This window comes from Salarias fasciatus, chromosome 6 (genome assembly GCF_902148845.1).
Source record: "Salarias fasciatus chromosome 6, fSalaFa1.1, whole genome shotgun sequence".
Taxonomy (NCBI): domain Eukaryota; kingdom Metazoa; phylum Chordata; class Actinopteri; order Blenniiformes; family Blenniidae; genus Salarias; species Salarias fasciatus.
Genome location: NC_043750.1, coordinates 9,464,219 through 9,483,522, shown reverse-complemented (window position 1 = coordinate 9,483,522; position 19,304 = coordinate 9,464,219). Strand labels below are relative to the sequence as shown.

The following is a 19,304-nucleotide window of genomic DNA, read 5'->3' as shown; positions in this document are numbered from 1 at the left end:
CGTTTTTGGCCCCTGCTTCACCGCGGTTCCCTCCCGATCCAGGCTACGTCACGCTCCCGGGCGAGCCCACGGGCGTGCACGTGTCCGAGCGCTGCAGCGGCTTCGTGGTGCTGAGCTGGACGCCGCCCAGCCCCCGCGGCGCCGCCCCCCTGTGGTTCGTTGTGGAGAAGGTTCGTGTGGCTCGCCGCTCCCCGCCGCCCGGCGGGACGGCGGCCGTCGCTCAGATCCTCGGTCTGAAGGTGGCGTGTGACGTGCACCGTCGGGGCGCAGCTTCGTTCAGGATGGGAAATCCAGGAGAGGTTAAAAAAAACAGAAAAACCTTTAGGGTTTCGTGAAAACTCGATATCTTAACGCTGGAACAGGAACCGAGACCAGAAGAGTCGGATCGTCTGGAGCTGCGAAACAGGAAAACTCCCCAGATGAAGGAAAATGTCTTTAAAAAGATCAAACAAGCCGGGCTGCGTTCACAATCTGCCGCCACCGGCATTCACTCGTTCATCGCTCGCTAGTTTCCACACAAAAACCTCTGTACCGATCCGTTTACTGTATTTCTGATTGATTGATTGACTGGTTGGTTGGTTGGTTGGTTGACTGACCGAAGTCCGTGGAGCTGTCCCGGCTGTCCCGGCGATCCCGGCTGTCCCGGCGGTCCCGGCTGTCCCGGCTGTCCCGGCGGTCCCGGCGGTCCCAGCGGTCCCGGCAGTCCCGGCAGTCCCAGCTGTCCCGGCTGTCCTCTGTTCAGACCGGCTCATATCAGCTGGAACTGAAACAGACGCAGCACATAGTGGACGTCTTTAGGAGGACGACCCACACGAGGCCATGGAGCCGCTCGTTGAACACCCCTGTGCTGTAAACAGTGTTGTCACAGATGACTTGAAAAGGTAATCCAATTACTGATTACTCATCAAAAAGGTAATCTAGTTACTTCACTGATTACTTCAATGTCAAGGTAACTAAGTTACTTTAAAAGTAACTTAGGTACTTTTTACCGATTTCCTCCCTGTGCTGCCTCAACATAAGAATGGCAGCTGGTTGTTTCAATAATACTTTATTGAAAGTGCAGAATCTGAAACCTGAACATGTTGTTTTGTTTCTGTTTCTTCGGCTTTACAACAGAAACTGGTGTAAAACAACTACAGCTGCAGGCTGGTCTGACACCATGAAACTGGAAACTGTTTCGGAAAATCAGCTTTATGAGCGAGGCCGATCGCAGGAACTGTAAACAGAGCCGTGCACGCCCGGAGAGGAGCCACAGGCGTTTCCTCTGGAGAAGCTGTCGAGCAGGGAGGATGGTTCTGGCGCGTCACTCCGTAACAGACGCTTGGCTCCGTCTTTCGAGAAAATCCTGTATGACACCTTAACATACGTGACCGGGGGTTCTGTCCTCCCCTGGGAAACGTGACATGCGACGTCACTCCCAGATGCCAGAGAAACATTTTCTCTTAGAAATCCACTCTTGAGTCAACAGTCAGTTAAATGTGCTGTTGCACCATTGTTCCTGAAGGTGGCGCTCTAAGATTAGATAGGGGGCTGAAGCCAGCCTGTTGGTGTTGTGTTCAGGACTGTTGGAGAGGTTGAGTGGAGCGTTTTGGCGTGGGTTCTGGCCGCTGCAGTAGCCCTGTGTTGTTGATTGTCTGCTTGGCCTCGACCCGGGACGTCTGGGGCTTCGTGGATCGCAGAACGTTACAATATATTCTGAGGCAATAACAAATAGTAACGCGCAGTCACTCAGGAAACTAACTTAATCTGATTACTGGTTTGGAAAATGAACGCGTTAGATTGCTCGTTACTGAAAGAAAGTAATCAGATTGAAAATAACGCATTAATTAGTATCGCGTTAGTGACAACACTGGCTGTGAATCCAGACGGCTTCTCGTCAGCAGCCTGGAGGCTGTGCAGTGACAGCCGGTGGCCACTGGGGGGCAGACGCTCTCCCTCGGAAATGACACTTCAGCTTTTTGTGACTCGGCGGTTTAAGTTGTTCTTCTGGTGAAAAGATGGGTTTTTGTCCACGTGGACAGAAGACAGACCTCATCGGAGACACGAGACACGCCTGTCTTCAGGCCTCAAGAACTCAGCAGAACCTGAAAGTACTGATTCCTGTGACTGAGGACAGAATATATTTTTTATTTCAGACGTTCTCGTCGTTCTCCCATTTTTTCCCTTTTAGTCTTTGTGAATTTATTTCAAGGCCTGTTTTTTATCTGACAGACAAAAGTGGTTTTCAGACGGAGTCGGCTGTGGAAATAAATGATCTTGTTTTAAACCTGATTTTCTGGAACGCTTCATGGACCGTCTGCAGCAGGCCCACGTGAGAGCCCCAGAACCATGGGTTGAACACCTCCTGCACACCCGGACACTGAAATGAACTGAGCTCTGAGTGATTCTACTGCATTCAGCAGGGACTGCTGTACAGCAGGGGTGTCAAACAGAGGCCCGCGGGCCAAGAAAGGCCGCCGGAGGCTGTGCTGCGGCCCCCTCAGACTTTCCAGAACAGATGAGACGCTGCCACGGCGAGGGTAGCTGGATGCTATAACGCTAGCCTCGCGGCCAGGCTGTCAGAAGTGGGGATCATGTTGGGACCGAGTCCTGGAGCGAGCCGGAGGACCTGCTGAGGAGGAAACAGGCACCAGCACACGGAGAGCAAGGTTGGCCACACCACAGCTTTATTTGGTAACAGACACTGAAACGAGGCGTTGCGTCACGGAGGCTCTCGCTCGGCGGCGGCGATGGCTCGCGGACGTCGGCACCTGGAAGCAGAGGGAGAAGCGTCAGAGCTGGACTCCGGTCCGGCCGGTCCGGCCGTGTCGTCTCCTCCCTGGTCTAGTACTTGAACTTGACCTGCTGGCCGTCGCTGGGGGGGTAGGCGTAGTAGTACTTGTTGTAGTGCGCGTCATGCCAGAAGTCCTTGCCCTGCTCGAAGTTGCTGCTGAAGTGAGACACGGTGCCCGGCGGGGTACTGGCGGTCAGGAACAGGAAGTCGTAGTACGGATACACGACGTAGTCCGGGAACCCAGGGTGTCCAGGGAAGAACTGGCTGGCCGGGTCGTTGGGGTCCAGGATGAGGCCGCCGGGCAGCGGCACGGCGACGCCACCGCCGGCACCGGCGCCGGCGCCGGCGCCGACCGGAAGGAACGGGGATCCCTGGGTCTCCGTCTCGGTGTCGTAGTTGCCGTGTTCGAAGGGTTTCTGCATGTGAGACAGCTCGCCCGGCTGGTACAGTCCGCCGCCGCCCGCCAGGTCGCCGTGGCTCCCCGGACCGTGGCCCACCGGCACCACCGCCTGCTACCGCGCCTCCTGCTGCTCCTCCCGCTCCGCCGGCTCCTCCGGCTCCTCCCGCTCCTCCCGCTCCCTCCGGCTCCTCCGCTCCCCGGCTCCGCCCTCCGGCTCCGCCCCCGGCTCCTCCAGACGCGCCGCCGTCCACGTCGGTCAGAGGGGCGGTGGTGGTTTGAGCCAGGCCACATCTGAGGAGACGAGTCACAGCAGCTCAGACCGGCAGCGGGAGACCGCCGGCGGCGTCCTGCGGCTCTGAGGACGGCCTACCTTGGACCGCGGCCGGTCCCCGGTTCTCTGGCAGCGGACGACAGGGTAGCTGCCACCGTTAGTACACCGGCCGGCCGGAGGCGCCACCGGCGGTCTCCCGACGCCCACCCGGGAGTACGTCACCCCGACCGGGGGCGCCGCCGTGACCGGTGCTCTGGGAGTCCGAACCTGCACCTGCACAGGAGGACAGGGACAGGCTGAAGCCGGCGGATGCCGTCCGGCGGCCGGCGGGTGTCGCGCCGATGGACCTTACCTTTCTTGTACGGGAAACTGTAACTTGTACCCAGAATCAGGGTGACGATGCAAAATCCTAGTTCAAGAGAAAAGTCAGTAAAGGACATGAAAACAGAAGAAGAAGCAGCCAGCCGGTGGGCGGCGTGCGACGGCGGTGGGCAAGCGGCGGGCAGCGGCGGGGCAGCGGCGGCAGCGGTGGGCTTCGGCGGGGCGGCGGCGGGCGGTTTCCTCTTACCCTGAGCACAGGAAGCCAGCCATCGTGTCGTCTGCTGTGGCTCTGAGCCGGCACAGCTTTATAAACGCTGCCGTGGGCAGCGCCGGCCAATCAGAAGACGGGAGCTTTACTGAGCTCACAGGCAGCCGGCGGCCGGAGGATCCGCCGCCGGAAACGTGAGACGGTCCCACATTCTGGTCAGGGAACTACAGCAGCTCGGGAGAGTTGAGCTGATATCAGGAGGGTCAGCAGGTGACCGGCTCTGGTCAGCAGGTCAACCCCCCCCCCTCCGCAGCCCCCCCTGCTTCACCCAAACACTGCTGGACCCAGACTGGGGCCGACTCCCATCATGCCCTTGGGACGACTCGTTCAAACAGGAGTGTGATGATAGGAGCCAAGGACAGCAGGGCGAGCGGGGATACTGCCCCCCCCCCTGTGGATCCTTTAACCCACAGTCGGCTCAGAGCCTCTGAAGCTCAGTCAGGAGAACAGGAACCCGTCTGAAGCAGGAACCAAACCCCCCGTCCCTCCGTTCCTCCATCCCTCCATCTCTCCATCCCTCATCCCTCCGTCCCTCCGTCTCTCCGGTCCCTCCATCACTCGTCCCTCCGTCCCTCCACCCTCCATCTCTCCGTCCCTCCATCCTCAACCTCATCCCTCACGTTCCCACCGTCCCCCATCCTCAGTCCCTCTGCTCCCTCCGCCCTCCATCCCCCTGCCCTCTGTCCCCCCGTCCCTCCATCCCCGTCCCTCTGTCCCCCCGTCCCTCCATCCCCACCGTCCCTCTGTCCCCCCGTCCCCCCGTCCCCCGTCCCTCTGTCCCTCTGTCCTCCATCCCCCCCGTCCCTCTGTCCCCCGTCCCTCTGTCCCTCCGTCCCTCTGTCCCCCCGTCCCTTGTCCCTTCCATCCCCCCGTCCCTCTGTCCCCCCTTCCCCCCGTCCGTCTGTCACCCCGTCCCTCTGTCCCCCCGTCCCCCGTCTCTTCAGGGGGTTCCAGATGTTCGGTCCTCTGTCTGGATCTACTCTGGTCCTCTCTGATATCTGAGCAGCCAAAACACCATAAATCTACAAAATGTCCCAGAAGTCTTTGCTCGGCTCTCCAAGTCCTTCATTCAGGTGTCCATGTCCCCCGGGGCCACAGGAGACATGAGTGGAAGAAGGTGTGTCTCTCAGGAGCTCAGTCAATGATCAGGACAGGAGCCAGGACACAGGAAGTCCAACTGGGACACTCCCTGAAGTCCAGCTGGACCCCGGTGGGAGTCCTGGACCCAGACCTGTCCTCTGGAGGGACCGTCTGATGGATCTACCCAGTGGGAGGACTGGATTCTGGATTCTGGTCTGGCTTGGTTTTGGGGGTTGGACTCAGTCCCTGGTTCCAGTCAGAGGACCGGGAGGACACTCCTGTCGGTCCTGCCCGCGGACTGGTTTCAGTTCTACTTCTGGAATCCGTAGTTCCTGTGCTGGACCGTCCAACGGACTGTCCTCAACATAGTCCTAGGCTTTACTTCTTATTGTCTCATGCTAGCTGTTGCCAAAGCTGTCCGTCCCTGGGAGAGGGATCCCTCCATACTGTGGTTCTCCCCAAGAGTTCTTCTTTTCCCACTAGGTTTCTGGAGGTTTTTCTTGCCGGATGTGAGGGTCTAAGGCGGTGGTTGCTTCGTTTTGTCTCATTACTGTGAATCTGACATATTAACATTATGCTTATTCACTGTTTTTATTTTTACCAACCAATGTAACATCTTGAAGCCTCTGAGGCAGCTGTTGTTGTGATACTGGGCTGTACAGAAATACATTGATTGATTGATTGATTGAGAGGAACCGGGACGTTCTGGAGTTTGGAGGTGAGCCCTTCCTGATCCAACATGGCTGCACCAGGGCTCAAAGCAGGTCCACGAACACCGGGACGGTCCAGTCCATCTGTCCTGCTTGGATTCCAGACCTGGACCTCTGGGATCGATCAGACCAGGTCCAGCAGAGACCCCTCCGCACCGTGACCCTTTTCATAGCCGGGAAACGGTTCCTGCTTCTGAGCCGAGCTGAGCTGGATCTGCCCGAGATCTGCTCAGACTGACGAGTCCGGGTCAAATCAGCTGGCTCAGCTGCAATCAGCTGGTTCTCCGGGTTCTATCTGCACCAGGACGGGTTCTGTCTGCAGCAGGACGGGTTCTGTCTGCAGCAGGACGGGTTCTATCTGCAGCAGGACGGGTTCTGCCTGCAGCAGGACGGGTTCTATCTGCAGCAGGACGGGTTCTGCCTGCAGCAGGACGGGTTCTGTCTGCAGCAGGATGGGTTCTGCCTGCAGCAGGACGGGTTCTATCTGGGTTCTGCCTGCAGCAGGACGGGTTCTGTCTGCAGCAGGACGGGTTCTGCCTGCAGCAGGACGGGTTCTCCTGTGATTACAGATGTTTTCCGTCCTCTCAGGAATCTCAGGAATGTCGGCTCTTCCACCGCTATCGGCGGAATTCTTGACGTGGATCAAACCGATGTGACGACTCAAAACATGAGCAGGATGCCAGCTGAGCAGGAACCTCGGAGAACCCTGGAGACCTGGAGCAGGAACCTTGGAGAACTGGAGCAGGAACCCCGGAGACCTGGAGCAGGAACCCCGGAGAACTCCAGCTGCTTCAGGATCCAGATGCTTTGATTTGGCGATTATAAATCGATTTTTTTTTGTTCAAAATGTTTTTTTTTCCATCCAAATCTTTACAGACTTCATCGGAGTTTTATGTTGAGATGAAATGTTCTGAGTCTGGTGAAACACTCCCCCTCCATGAAGACGTGAGCCGGTCTGCTCTCGGTTCTACAGGAGACTGGACCGTCAGTGTAGTTCTGGTTTCACTGGTTCTGTAGGTTTCGTCCAGTTTCCGGTTTATTGAAGTGGCTTCAGGTCTTCAGGCCTTCCAGACTCGTCAGCTCAGCAGTAAATCCTGAAGACTCTTCTTTATTACGCTGCTTTTTATTGAATTTTCTGTATTTTAAGGAGACTTGAGGATGAAACAGCAAAGAAAGTTCCCCGTAAAAAACGTTTGAACCAGAAGTGATTTTTGTTATTTTGGGGAAATATTTCTCCTGAGAGTCGGTAGATATTTAAGTTCTTCTCGTGGTTCTGCTGCTGAAGCAGTGAACCGGGTCAGAATCCAGTCGTCAGACTGTGCCGGCTCCGGTGGAGCAGGAACCGCCGCCGGGACGCCAACAGGTCAAAGGTCGAGCGTCAGGAGAAGTGCCGCTGATTGTGCTCGTTCTGTGGAGAACAGGAACGTCTGAAAACTGGGGAACGTTTTGGGTTTTCCCACTAACGGGACGAAGCGAAGCGGCAGCAGAGCGATCAAAGCTCCGGCTCCGGCGTCCGCTCGGCCGCCTGTTTTACCCAAACAAGCTGAGATAGCGGCGGCCGCAGCACCTGGCTCTCCGCTTGGCCCTGTTTTGGCTACCCGGGCGGATCCTGACCTTGGAGCCTGAAGCCGGTCCCTCCAGACCCTCCAAAACCCGCTTCAGAGTCCTTTATCTGGAGCTTCAGGACTCTGAAGACAGCAGAGCTTAACCCTCAGTGTCCCTCAGTGTCCCTCAGTGTCTCTTGGTGTCTCTCGGTGTCTCTCAGTGTCCCTCGGTATCTCTCGGTGTCTCTCGGTGTCCCTCGGTGTCTCTCGGTGTCTCTCGGTGTCCCTCGGTGTCTCTCGGTGTCCCTCGGTGTCCCTCGCGTCTCTCGGTGTCTCCCGGTGTCCCCGGTCTCTCGGTCGGTATCTCTCGGTGTGTCCCTCGGTGTCTCTCGGTGTCTCTCGGTGTCGCTCGGTGTCCATCGGTGTCTCTCGGTGTCTCTCGGTGTCCCTCGGTGTCTCTCGGTGTCCCTCGGTGTCCCTCGGTGTCTCTCAGTGTGTCCCCTGTCTCTCAGTGTCTCTCGGTGTCTCTCAGTGTCCCTCGGTATCTCTCGGTGTCCCGGTGTCTCGGTGTGTCCCTCGGTGTCTCTCGGTGTCTCTCGGTGTCCCTCGGTGTCTCTCGGTGTGTCCCTCGGTGTCTCTCGGTGTCTCTCGGTGTCTCTCGGTGTCCCTCGGTGTCCCTCGGCGTCTCTCGGTGTCTCTCGGTGTCCCTCGGTGTCTCTCGGTGTCCCTCAGTGTTCCTCGGTGTCCCTCGGTGTCTCTCGGTGTCTCTCGGTGTGTCCCTCAGTGTCCCTCAGTGTCCCTCGGTGTCCCTCGGCGTCTCTCGGCGTCTCTCGGCGTCCCTCGGCGTCTCTCGGCGTCCCTCGGTGTCTCTCGGTGTCTCTCAGTGTCCCTCGGTGCCTCTCGGTGTCCCTCAGCTTCTCTCGGTGTCTCTTGGTGTCTCTCGGTCCTGAGCGACCCGTTTTGAAGTCCTGCAGCTCCTGAACTTGGTTTTCATGTCGGTTTCTTGGATTTGCGGTTCGCTCAGTGAAGCTCGCTGGTCAGGGATAGCAGAAGACCAGGTTTCCCAGGGAGACCGTCTTCTACCGGCAGACTCCGGGCCGTCTCCACCAGCCGGTCGGGGTTCGGACTCCGCCGGTGTGTTCGGTTTGTTGGCAGAGTAACTTAAAGCTTCAGTACTCGTGCAGTTCATAGAGTTCCACCGTGACTCCTCTGAAGATGCCTTGAAGGCATTGACTCCCGTCAGCTGGAACCATCCAGAACCGACCCAGACCCATCAGGTCCGGAGAAACCGGTTTGCTGGAAGGGACGATTCCCCCGGCTGGTCTCTGCCTCATGGCTGCCAGGACCCTGGTCATCTGGCATGGAGGCTCCTGGTCCAGATCCCACCTCCCAGGGAAGGGGGGTGGAATCTGGAGTATTGTATTTAATGTAGTAGTTAATATTATTTTATTTGAAGAATCTACTTTTCATTCAACTTCGTTTTTATCAGAAACAAATAAAGGAGAAGGTAGAACGGCAGAAAGAGCCTGGTCTCTATGTTCATCTTAAATACCGTAGATTTCAAGAACACTCCAGTTTATCAGAGCCAGCTTGGGACGACGGCGAGCCCCGGCGGTGCAAACACACTCCAGGGAGCGGTGGATTGTTTCGGAGGGAGTGTGTCAGGATGAGACGGCTCCTGAGCCGATCAGCTGATCACTGCCCCGAAAGAATCCAGACCGTCTTCCTGTAGAGCTGCTGCTGTTTCAGACCCGTCCTTAGCATCTCCCCCCCCCCCACCCCCCTCCCCCCGCAGTGCTTAGCGGGCTCTGGAGCCTGGCAGCGGATCAACACCGCCGTCCGGCTGCACTCCCCCGTTACCCCGTCTTTGACTTGCAAGACGGACAAAAGTACCAGTTCAGGGTTTACTCTGTCAACCGGTTCGGCTCCAGCGAGGCCTCGGAGCCCTGCGAGCCCGTCCAGAAGGGGGACGAGGACGGTAAGAGCCGGGACGCACACACACACACACACCCAACACAACACACACCACACAACACACACACACACACACCACACACACACACTCCACAGACAAGCACAACCCCGCTCAGTTCACCAGAGGTTAAGGACGGACTGACTGTGTTTCAGGCGCTGCCGTGGCGATCGGTACGTACAGACCAACAACCCATCAACACCCAAACATCACTGTTTCACACACTTGTGTGGTCACACATCTCAGTAGCGCACTGGTTCTGCACACACACGTGTGTTTTACCGATGCGCCGTCACACTCCACAGTCCGGTGTGTGTTTGTGCACGTGACGCACAGTCGACAACAGGTGATGCTCGTCTTGACCACTGCACGCTGCAGAACCTTCACTGTGTGAAATATTCCGGACTGCTGCCTCATCGGGGAGCGTCCGGACGGGAAACAGAAGCTTTGATACAGGATGCAGCAGGATGTCGGCCGTCATGGTGTCGGCCTGGTTTCCAGATAGATGAGCGAGTATCGTCAGCGTAGTCTGACTCCATGATTTATCTCACTGCCTTCATCTGATGGTTTTTATTTCAGAAGTAACATTTTTACCCTGAGAGCTTCCAGAAAAGGGAAATGTTTCAGAATTCTGTATCAAATATTCCTTTTTCTTTGCATGCTGGATTTCCCTCCGTTGTTCATCAGTTGGACTTCAGCTCAGATTTATTGACAACACTTTATTAACTGTGGTAAACACTGTCATGAGATGAAAAAGTGTCACTTCCTGTCTGATATGAAGTCCTGTTACTAAAGACAGATTGATCTTTTAAAACCAGACGTTTGTCTTCTCCATTCAATTCACTGTAAGCATTAACCTGAGTGTCTCTGCTGAGTCGACTCTCAGAGCCTGAAGCGTGGAACCCGAACGCAGAGAGCGGTTCTTCATCTGTGACGTCCGATCCTCTATTTTATTTAACTATAAAATATAACAGATGACGCCAGTATTCTGCTTCTGTTGCACTCTACCCATTGAAACATTCTTTTAGATTTGTTTGGCATAGTTTGTGTGAAATATTAGTTTTCTCATCCCTGAAACATCTGGAGCAGCAGTTTAAAGATGGAAAACTGACTGCATTAAAACTAATCAAGCAGGCGTTATGGGGATAGAACAGCTAAGCTCTTCTTATGAAAGAGTTCCAGTTTTATTTTTGCACCTCAGACCATCAGTGTTTCTGAATGTCCTCGTGTTGTTGGTGTCTGACTGAACCGGCGTCTCACGGCTGTCCCTCTGCCGGACAGGCGTCCCCTCGGCTCCCGGGAAGGTGGTGGCCACCAGGAACACCAAGTCCTCGGTGTTTGTGCAGTGGGCGACGGCCCGCACACCCCAAGCACCTGGTGGGGTACTACATCGACGGCCGCGTGGTCGGAGCCAAGGACTGGTTCGCCTGCAACCACAAGCCCTTCAAGCACAACAGGTGAGTGGCGGCTGTCCAGGTGTCTGGGATGGACGTCCGGTGTGTCTGGGGCGTCAGGTGTGTCTGGATGGACGTCTGGGGTGTGGGATGGACGTCCGGGTGTGGCTGGATGGACGTCCGGGTGTGGCTGGACCATTGTCCTGGACCGATGGTTTTATTTGGAGACATGCTCAGACCAGGAGCCGCCTTGTGGTCCCTTCGTGTGGAAGTGGCTCACTTTCCCATTCAGACGCTTGTGGCTCGGTTGGTCCAGTGGTCATCTCTCAGAAGGAAGGTTCCGGGTTCGATTCCCCCATCTCCCCCTGTGCACATCTGAGTGTGTCCTTGAGCAAGGCAGGCAGCCTAAGCTGGTCCCTGAGCTGGTGCTGGAGTGTGAACAGTTGCCGTCAGCGGCCGGAGCAGCGACCTCCGGTTAGCACCGCGGCGTTCCCCAGAATCTGTTGGATGGTTTGGTAAAATGTGTGTGTGTGTTGTGTGTGTGTGTGGTGTGTGGTGTGTGCGCGTTGCTCAGGTTCGTTGTCCATGGTTTGATCCCCGGAAGAGAGCTACGTGTTCCGCGTCCAGGCCGCCACCTGTACGCCTGAGCGACGAGTCCCAGGAGTCGTCCCCCATCGCCGTGGAGCCAGGCCCTGGGTTAAGACGGCCGCCGCCTGGCGAGCGGGGGTTGGGGGGCTGGGGGGTGTAGCGGTGTAGCGGGCGTAGCGGGTGTAGCTGACACTGTCTCACTGTCCTGCAGGGAAGGGGGTGGAGGGGAGTACGGTACGTACAGCTGGAGGGCTCACCCTGCCTTCCACACGAGTTCATCACAGGAGTGACTTAGTTCAGATCCCCTCACAGAGCACCGCGCCCGTGTGTGTGTGTGTGTGTGTGTGTGTGTGTGTTTGTGTGTGTGTGTGACTGGCATTGACTCTGTGTTTGCCGTGCAGCCACCCCCAGCGCGCCGTACGGCCTCAGCCTGCTGAGCAGCGACGGCGCCTCCATCACGCTGGCCTGGAAGCAGCCCCGGCACTGCGGCGGCTCCAAGGTCAACGCCTACTACGTGGACCGGCGCCGCGCCGACGCGCTGGCGTGGAAGGAGGTCAACCTGGCGCTATCACCGAGCGAGTCTGCACCGTGAGTGGGCACCAGACGCAACACACCGCCTCAAGGCGCTTCCCAACCGCGGCTCAAGGACCCGGCGGGGGGCCGGCTCCGGTCGCAGAGCGGGACCAAGGCTTCGGCGCCGCGAGGCGGGAAAACACCCAACACACCTATCACACACACTTTCCTCTGGCAGGGCCGGGTCGGAGCTGAGAAACCGCTCCCGGCAGTGTGTGCGTGTGTGTGTGTGTGTGTGGTGTGTGTGGTGTGTGTGTGTGTGTGTGTGTGTGTGTGTGTGTGTGTGTGTGTTGTTCTTGAACATAGTGAATAGTGAGGACCAGGATGAGTTTTAAACCACCTGACTGGGGATGTTTCAGCAGGTCCTCACTTCCTGACGGGCCTTTATCAGGGGCAGGACTTTGGCAGGGTTTTGGGTCAGAACCAGGTTTAGGTTAGGGTTAGGTTTAGAACCAGGTTTAGGGTCTGGGTCTGGGTCTGGGTCTGGGTCAGGGGCTGGGAAATGCATAGTGTAAATGAGAGTCCTCACAACTATAGCAGTACAAACGTGTGAGTATGTGTGTGCATCCGTGTGTGCATCCGTATGTGCGTGCCTGCGTGTGTGTGTGTGTGTGTATGTGTGTGTGAGTGTGTTTGTGTGCTTCCTGAATGTTCTTCCATCCTGCTGTTTTTCACATCGTGTGTGTGTGTGTGTGTGTGTGTGTGTGTGTGTGTGTGTGTGTCTCTAGGTGGAGAACCTGACGTCTGGAACCTTCTACGAGTTCAAGGTCCAGGCCGGGAACATGGCGGGCGTCGGACTACCATCCGCTCCCAGCGCGCCCATGAAGTGTGAAGCCTGGACCATGGAGGAGCCAGGTGCTCAACTACGGCCGGTCCGCCGGAGCCCTTCAGGTCCGGCGTCAACTAACCCCGCCCCGTCTCCTCCCCCCCGCCCGCCGCCAGGCCCCGCCTACGACCTGAGCTTTCAGCGAGGTCAGAGGTCAGTCGCTGGTGCTGCTGTGGAGGGCCCCGGTCTACACTGGAGCGGCCCCGTCACAGGGTACCTGGTGGACCAGGCCCAGAGGGCTCGGCGGACTTCGCCACCGTGACCCCGGAGGCCGTGAATCAGCGCTTCCTGCAGGTCGGTCTCCGCCCCTTGGACCGATCCCGGTCCGGCTGGTTCTCGCCAGCGGACGGACGCCGTCGTCCAGGGAAGTCAGGCCGTCCTCTGGTGTCCTCTGTCCAGGTGACAGGGCTGGAGGAGGGGGAGACCTACGTCTTCAGAGTCCGAGCCGTCAACGCCAAAGGCGTGGGGAGGGCATCCAGCCTGTCAGACCCAGTCTGCGCCCGAGCCCTCCCAGGTGAAACACCTGGTGTCCTCCGGACTTCACGGGACCGGCAGAATCTTTCAGAGAGTCTCCTCGGTTTCCTCCGGGCCTTCCTCAGTCCGTCTCCTCTGATCCGAGTCCGTCCCCGTCTCTCGCCTCCAGGCACCAAGGAGATCGTGGCCGGCGTGGACGAGGAGACTGGGACATCTTCCTGTCCCTGGAGGCCTGCGAGATCTCCCAGACGTCCAAGTTCGAGTGGTCCAAGAACTACAAGCCCATCGGGGACTGTCCCCGGGTGGCCGTCAGCACCAAGGGCAGGACGTAAGCCCCCCCCCGCCACACACACACACACACACCACACACACACACACACACACACACACACACACACACACACACACCGGCCTCAAGGACGAGCCGCTCTTGATTTGGGTTCCGCCGCGGAGAACCGGCCTTGAGGAACAAGACGTTCTTCTGTTCAGCCCAAAACTAAAGCAGCAGCAGGAAAACAGTTTCCTGGATCCGGTTCAGGTTCTGGACTCCAGCTGCAAACAGTAGGGAGCAGACATGAACCAGCAGAGCAGAACCAGGTTTGCAGTATGTCCTCCGGTAGGTTCCAGACCCTGAGCCCCGTCTGAACCACAGACAGAACTCGGCAGGACACGGAACTGTTCCTCAAACACTTGAACATCGTCGGTTCCAGACCAGGTCCCGTCAGCCGGACCGGGCTGTGGAGACGAGATTGGCTCTCAGGACCCCGGTCAGGCTGACAGGACCGGTCCGGACCGGACCGGCCTCCTGACCCTCCTGCCCCCCTGCAGCTCCAGACTCACCCTGACCAGCCCCGACAAGGCCGACCTGGGCCGCTACTCCGTGGTGGTGACCGATACCGACGGCGTCTCCGGCAGCCACACCCTCACCGAGGATGGTATGGCAGGACGCTCCGGCTGTCCCCTCTGTCCCCCCTGTCCCCTCTGTCCTCTCTGTCCCCCCTGTCCTCTCTGTCCCCCCTGTCCTCTCTGACCCCCTGTCCCCTCTGTCCCCTCTGTCCCCCCTGTCCCTCTGTCCTCTCTGTCCCCTCTGTCCCCCTGTCCCCCCTGTCCTCTCTGTCCCCTCTGTCCCCCCTGTCCCCCCTGTCCCCTCTGTCCTCTCTGTCCCCCCTGTCCCCTCTCTGAGGACTTCTGTTTTCTGTCTCCAGCCTGAACACCATGCTGGAGCTCAGCTACGCCATCAGACACCCCGGTGAGTCCCCGTCCCAGACCCCCGTCCTCAGACCCCCGTCCCCAGACTCCTGTCCTCAGACCCCGTCCTCAGACCCCTGTCCTCAGACCCCCGTCCTCAGACCCCTGTCCCCAGACCCCCGTCCTCAGACCCCCCGCCCCAGAGTGCTGTCCACTCGCAGCGTCTGACTTCACCTGACCTGGTCCTGCTCTCTGTCCCGGTCCCGGTCCCCGGTCTGGTGCAGTGGTCCCTCTGAAGCACGGCCTGAACTACGAGATCCTCCCTAAAGGCCACGTCCGCTTCTGGCTGCAGGCCGTCAAGCTGTCTCCGTCCGTCTCCTACCGCTTCATCGTCAACGACAAGGAAGTGAAGAGCGGCGAGGTACGGTTCCCCCGCCGCTTCCCCCGCCGGTTCCCCCGCCGGCGGCGCTCATGAGCCCCCTGAGTCCTGCGGTGGATTTCAGCTGAATGGAGCAGTTAAGAAGAGCAACAGCTGGACGTAAACAACACAAAGAGCCCGGAGAGCAGGAAACTGCAGAGTCAGCAGATCTCGTTCTGGACTCAGAGTCACGGAAAGAAAGTTACTTTAAAAACGTCCAGGTTCCAGTCCTGGATCACCCCCAGCTTCAGTCCCTCTGAGCCTCCAGAGCTGGATCACAGCTAGACCAGCAGGATCTTTCCTGGTCCTGCTGGATCCCTGCTGGTCCAGCTGGGTCCCTGCTGGTCCTGCTGGGTCCCTGCTGGTCCAGCTGGGTCCCTGCTGGTCCAGCTGGGTCCCTGCTGGTCCTGCTGGGTCCCTGCTGGTCCTGCTGGGTCCCTGCTCAATAAAGCTGCATGACTGAGTGTACAGATTTGGAGAGTTTCTGAACAAAGTAGTAAAATGTGTGAAGTGGTGATACCGGTGAATTTTCACCAAACACACACACACACACACACACACACACACACACACACACACACACACACGCCTGTTGTGGTCTCAGGGCTTTAAGATCAGCCACGATGTGGCGACCGGAGTGGTCCAGATGGTGGTGGAGAACTTCACCAGGGCCAACGAGGGAACCTACACGGTCCAGATCCACGACGGAAGGCCAAGACCCAGAGCTCCCTGGTGCTGGTGGGAGACGGTGAGGGAGCACACACACACACACACACACACACACACTTTTGTCTTTATATCCTCGTGGGGACCTTCCATTGACTCCCATTCATATCTAACCCCTGACCCTGACCCTAACCCTAACCCACACCAAAACAAAGCGTAGCCCTAAAGAAATGTTTTGAACTTTTACTTTTTTCAGTAACAACATGGTCAAAAAAACACTGTTTCCTCTCATTAGGACCCAAAAAATGTCCCCACGAGGCACATCGTGCCGGAATTTCCTATCTTTAAATGTCCCCACAAGGATGGAAAAACGTGTACACACACACACACACACACACACACACACACACACACACACACACACACACTGCAGTGACTGAAACGTTGTGTGTTTCAGTGTTCAAGGTGGCTCTGAGGGAGGCGGAGTTCCAGAGGAAGGAGCACATCAGGAAGCAGGGTAGGCTGTGGCGGCGCTCCTGCAGCCCGCTGACCTTTGACCTGACCTGATGAAATGCTGCATGAGAGACGGTGGATCCCTGATCGGGGATGTGTCCTCCTGTGATTTCAGGTCCTCATTTCTCGGAGTATCTGTACTTCACCGTGTCGGAGGATTGTACCGTCCTGCTGGCCTGCAAGGTACCGACCGGGATGGAGCTGAGCTGCAGTCCCGCTCAGCGCCACTAGAGGGAGCAGTCCTCTCTGCTGCCCCCGGTGGACGCTGGCGGCTCCGCCCTGACGCTGCGCTCTGCTTCCTGCTTCCTGCTCCCAGGTGGCCAACGTGAAGAAGGAGACGTCCTTCCACTGGTTCAGGGAGGACGAGGAGATCGTCCCCGAGACTCCGCCCAACGTCCTGTCTGGAGGCTGCGCCCTGCCCATCCCTCTGGTAACGAGGCCCCGCCCATCTCCACAGCGCTAGCTAGTTAGCTACAGTTTGGCTCTGGGGCCAATGCTAGTTAGGCTAATGCTAGTTAGCTGTAGCTTGGCTCTGAAGCTAATGCTCGTGAGCTACAGCATGGATCTGAGGATAAAGCTAGTTATCTATAACTTAGCTCTGAGGCTAATGCTGGTGAGGCTAATGCTCATGAGGCTAATGCTAGTGAGGCTAATGCTAGTGAGCTAAAGCTTGGTTCTTCAGTTAATGCTAGTTGCACTCATACTGTTTGACTCTAACTTGGTTCTGAAGCTAATGCTACTTAGGCTATTGCTAGTGAGCTACAGCATCGCTCTCAGGCTAATTCTGGCTAGACAAATGCCGATTAGCTTTAGCTTGGCTCTGAGGCTATTGCTAGTTAGGCTAATGGTAGTTAGCTTTAGCTTGGCTCTGTAGCTAATGCTAGTGAGCTAGCATTGACGGCAGCATCACGGCGTCTCGGCTCGGCTCCCAGAGTTTTGTTTCCACTGTTCTTTAGATTTTTGCATTAAAAAAATGGGTTTTCTTTTCTTATGAAGAATTATTTTTGTCCCGGATTGGAGCCTCCTGCGGGCCGGTTTTGACCCACGGGCCTTAAGTTGGACACATCTGGTGCAAAACATGTCACAGCATTATATCATCTTTTTAATAAATAAAACTTTATTGTAGACTGATGATGAATATCCTGAACAAACGTGGAGTACAGCATCACACGAGGCAGTTTTATGACAAAATACAGTTTTTTCTTTAAAGAAAACTCCTGTTTCTTCATTCAAAAAAAAAAAACAAACAAAGTAGCAGAAGAAAGTTTTTTTTTTTTTTTTCAAAGCTCGCCTTCTGGCTCCATCAGGTCTGACTGATGCTTCACTGCAGCTCTGAGCTGATTGGCTGGTCTGGGACTCTGTAGCGAACCTGAGCCTGTTCAGCAGGTTCCGCTGTAAACAAGCCGACAGCGTCAGCCTGTAACAGCCTCCTGCAGAGCACCGCGAGGAACAGCCAACATTTACTGTTCGCTTCCTCAGACATGTCGAGGTTCCAGTCGTTTTACTCTGTCCGACTCTCTTGGAGTCCGTCTCCGTGGAAACAACAAACTCCGTCTCTGTGGAAACTCTCTGAGTCTGTCTCCGTGGAAACGACTGGAGTCCGCCTCCATGGAAACGCTCTGAGTCCATCTCTATAGAAACACTGAGTCCGTCTCCATGGAAACGACCGGAGTCCATCTCTATAGAAACACTGAGTCCGTCTCCATGGAAACGACCGGAGTCCATCTCTATAGAAACACTGAGTCCGTCTCCATGGAAACGACCGGAGTCCATCTCTATAGAAACACTGAGTCCGTCTCCATGGAAACGGGGACACCTGGTCCCAGTGAGGAGTTTCGGTGTACCTGGTCCTGATTGTCCTGAGCTCTTCCTGCTGTCTTGAAGCTGAGTGAATGAATGAATGAATGAATGAATGAATGAATGAATTTCCAGCTTCTCTGAAGGTGCGGGAGTTTTACGGTGTGGATCTTTGTCCAGTTCTCCAGGAAAGACCAGGGTGTGTACAAGGCTTCACTCAGTGACGACCGAGGAAAAGACACGTCTGTGTTGGACATCTCGGGCCAGGGTAAGTCCAGCTTCAGCCTCAGCTTCAGCTTCAGCCTCAGCCTCAGCTTCAGATTTAGCTTCACCCTCAGCCTCAGCTTCAGCCTCAGCCTCAGATTTAGCTTCAGCTTCAGCCTCAGCCTCAGATTTAGCTTCAGCCTCAGCTTCACCCTCAGCCTCAGATTTAGCTTCAGCTTCAGCCTCAGCTTCAGATTTAGCTTCAGCTTCAGACTCAGCTTCAGCCTCAGCCTCAGATTTAGCTTCAGCTTCAGCCTCAGATTTAGCTTCAGCCTCAGCCTCAGCATCAGCCTCAGATTTAGCTTCAGCCTCAGCTTCAGCCTCACCCTCAGCCTCAGCTTCACCCTCAGCCTCATCCTCAGCTTCACCCTCAGCCTCAACCTCAGCCTCAGCTTCAGCCTCAGCTTCACCCTCAGCTTCAGCCTCAGCCTCAGCTTCACCCTTAGCTTCAGCCTCAGCTTCACCCTCAGCTTCAGCCTCAGCCTCAGATTTAGCTTCAGCTTCACCCTCAGCTTCAGCCTCAGTCTCAGCTTCACCCTCAGCTTCAGCCTCAGCCTCAGCTTCACCCTCAGCTTGACCCTCAGCTTCAGCCTCAGCCTCAGATTTAGCTTCAGCCTCAGCCTCAGCTTCACCCTCAGCTTGACCCTCAGCTTCAGCCTCAGCCTCAGATTTAGCTTCAGCTCAGCTTCAGCCTCAGGCTCAGCTTCAGCCTCAGCCTCAGCTTCAGCTTCAGCCTCACCCTCAGCCTCAGCCTCAGCTTCGGCCTCAGCTTCAGCCTCAGCCTCAGCTTCAGATTTAGCTTCAGCTTCAGCCTCAGCCTCAGCTTCAGCTTCAACCTCAGGATAAGCTTCAGCCCTGGTGTTTCTCACTCTTCCCCTTCCCTCTGCAGTGTTTGACGATATCATCAACGCCATCGCCCGGATCGCCGGTACGTTCCGCCGCAGCAAGCAGGGAGTGAAAGAAGCTTCAGACCAGTCAGCAGCTCTTATTTTGAAAGTCCTCTAGAGGAAATGAGGGAATCCATCCACGAACATCCGGCTAACCGCCAAACGAACATTTCTAAAAGCTTTTACCTCCAGTAGCGTCGATCGGTTCTTCATCTCTGAGTAGAAATCAACATTTAAAGACGAGTGAAGGTGAACGAAGCGAATATATGTAAACAACAGGAGACACGTCCTGGTTTCACCTCAAAGTTTCCTCAAATACGCCTTAAAACCATAAAATACTGATATTATGACTAGTCTGTATCCTAAAAAATATATTC

At 56.4% G+C, this 19,304-nt stretch overlaps 1 protein-coding gene across 1 annotated transcript in view; it reads left to right on the top strand.

The window, feature by feature from the left end:
• The window catches only part of LOC115390991 (myomesin-2), a 36,658-nt gene that overhangs the window by 12,186 nt on the left and 5,168 nt on the right, over window positions 1-19,304 (top strand). The window contains 28 exon segments of the mRNA XM_075410422.1: window positions 43-170; window positions 9,163-9,214; window positions 9,217-9,345; window positions 10,621-10,688; window positions 10,690-10,796; window positions 11,308-11,335; window positions 11,337-11,368; window positions 11,370-11,422; window positions 11,723-11,881; window positions 11,884-11,909; window positions 12,623-12,749; window positions 12,837-12,862; window positions 12,864-12,915; window positions 12,918-12,950; window positions 12,953-13,014; window positions 13,120-13,234; window positions 13,364-13,399; window positions 13,402-13,522; window positions 14,023-14,129; window positions 14,378-14,443; window positions 14,667-14,803; window positions 15,405-15,507; window positions 15,510-15,548; window positions 15,924-15,983; window positions 16,095-16,162; window positions 16,296-16,409; window positions 17,957-18,044; window positions 18,930-18,968. Coding sequence (XP_075266537.1) covers window positions 43-170; window positions 9,163-9,214; window positions 9,217-9,345; window positions 10,621-10,688; window positions 10,690-10,796; window positions 11,308-11,335; window positions 11,337-11,368; window positions 11,370-11,422; window positions 11,723-11,881; window positions 11,884-11,909; window positions 12,623-12,749; window positions 12,837-12,862; window positions 12,864-12,915; window positions 12,918-12,950; window positions 12,953-13,014; window positions 13,120-13,234; window positions 13,364-13,399; window positions 13,402-13,522; window positions 14,023-14,129; window positions 14,378-14,443; window positions 14,667-14,803; window positions 15,405-15,507; window positions 15,510-15,548; window positions 15,924-15,983; window positions 16,095-16,162; window positions 16,296-16,409; window positions 17,957-18,044; window positions 18,930-18,968 — 2,175 coding nt within the window.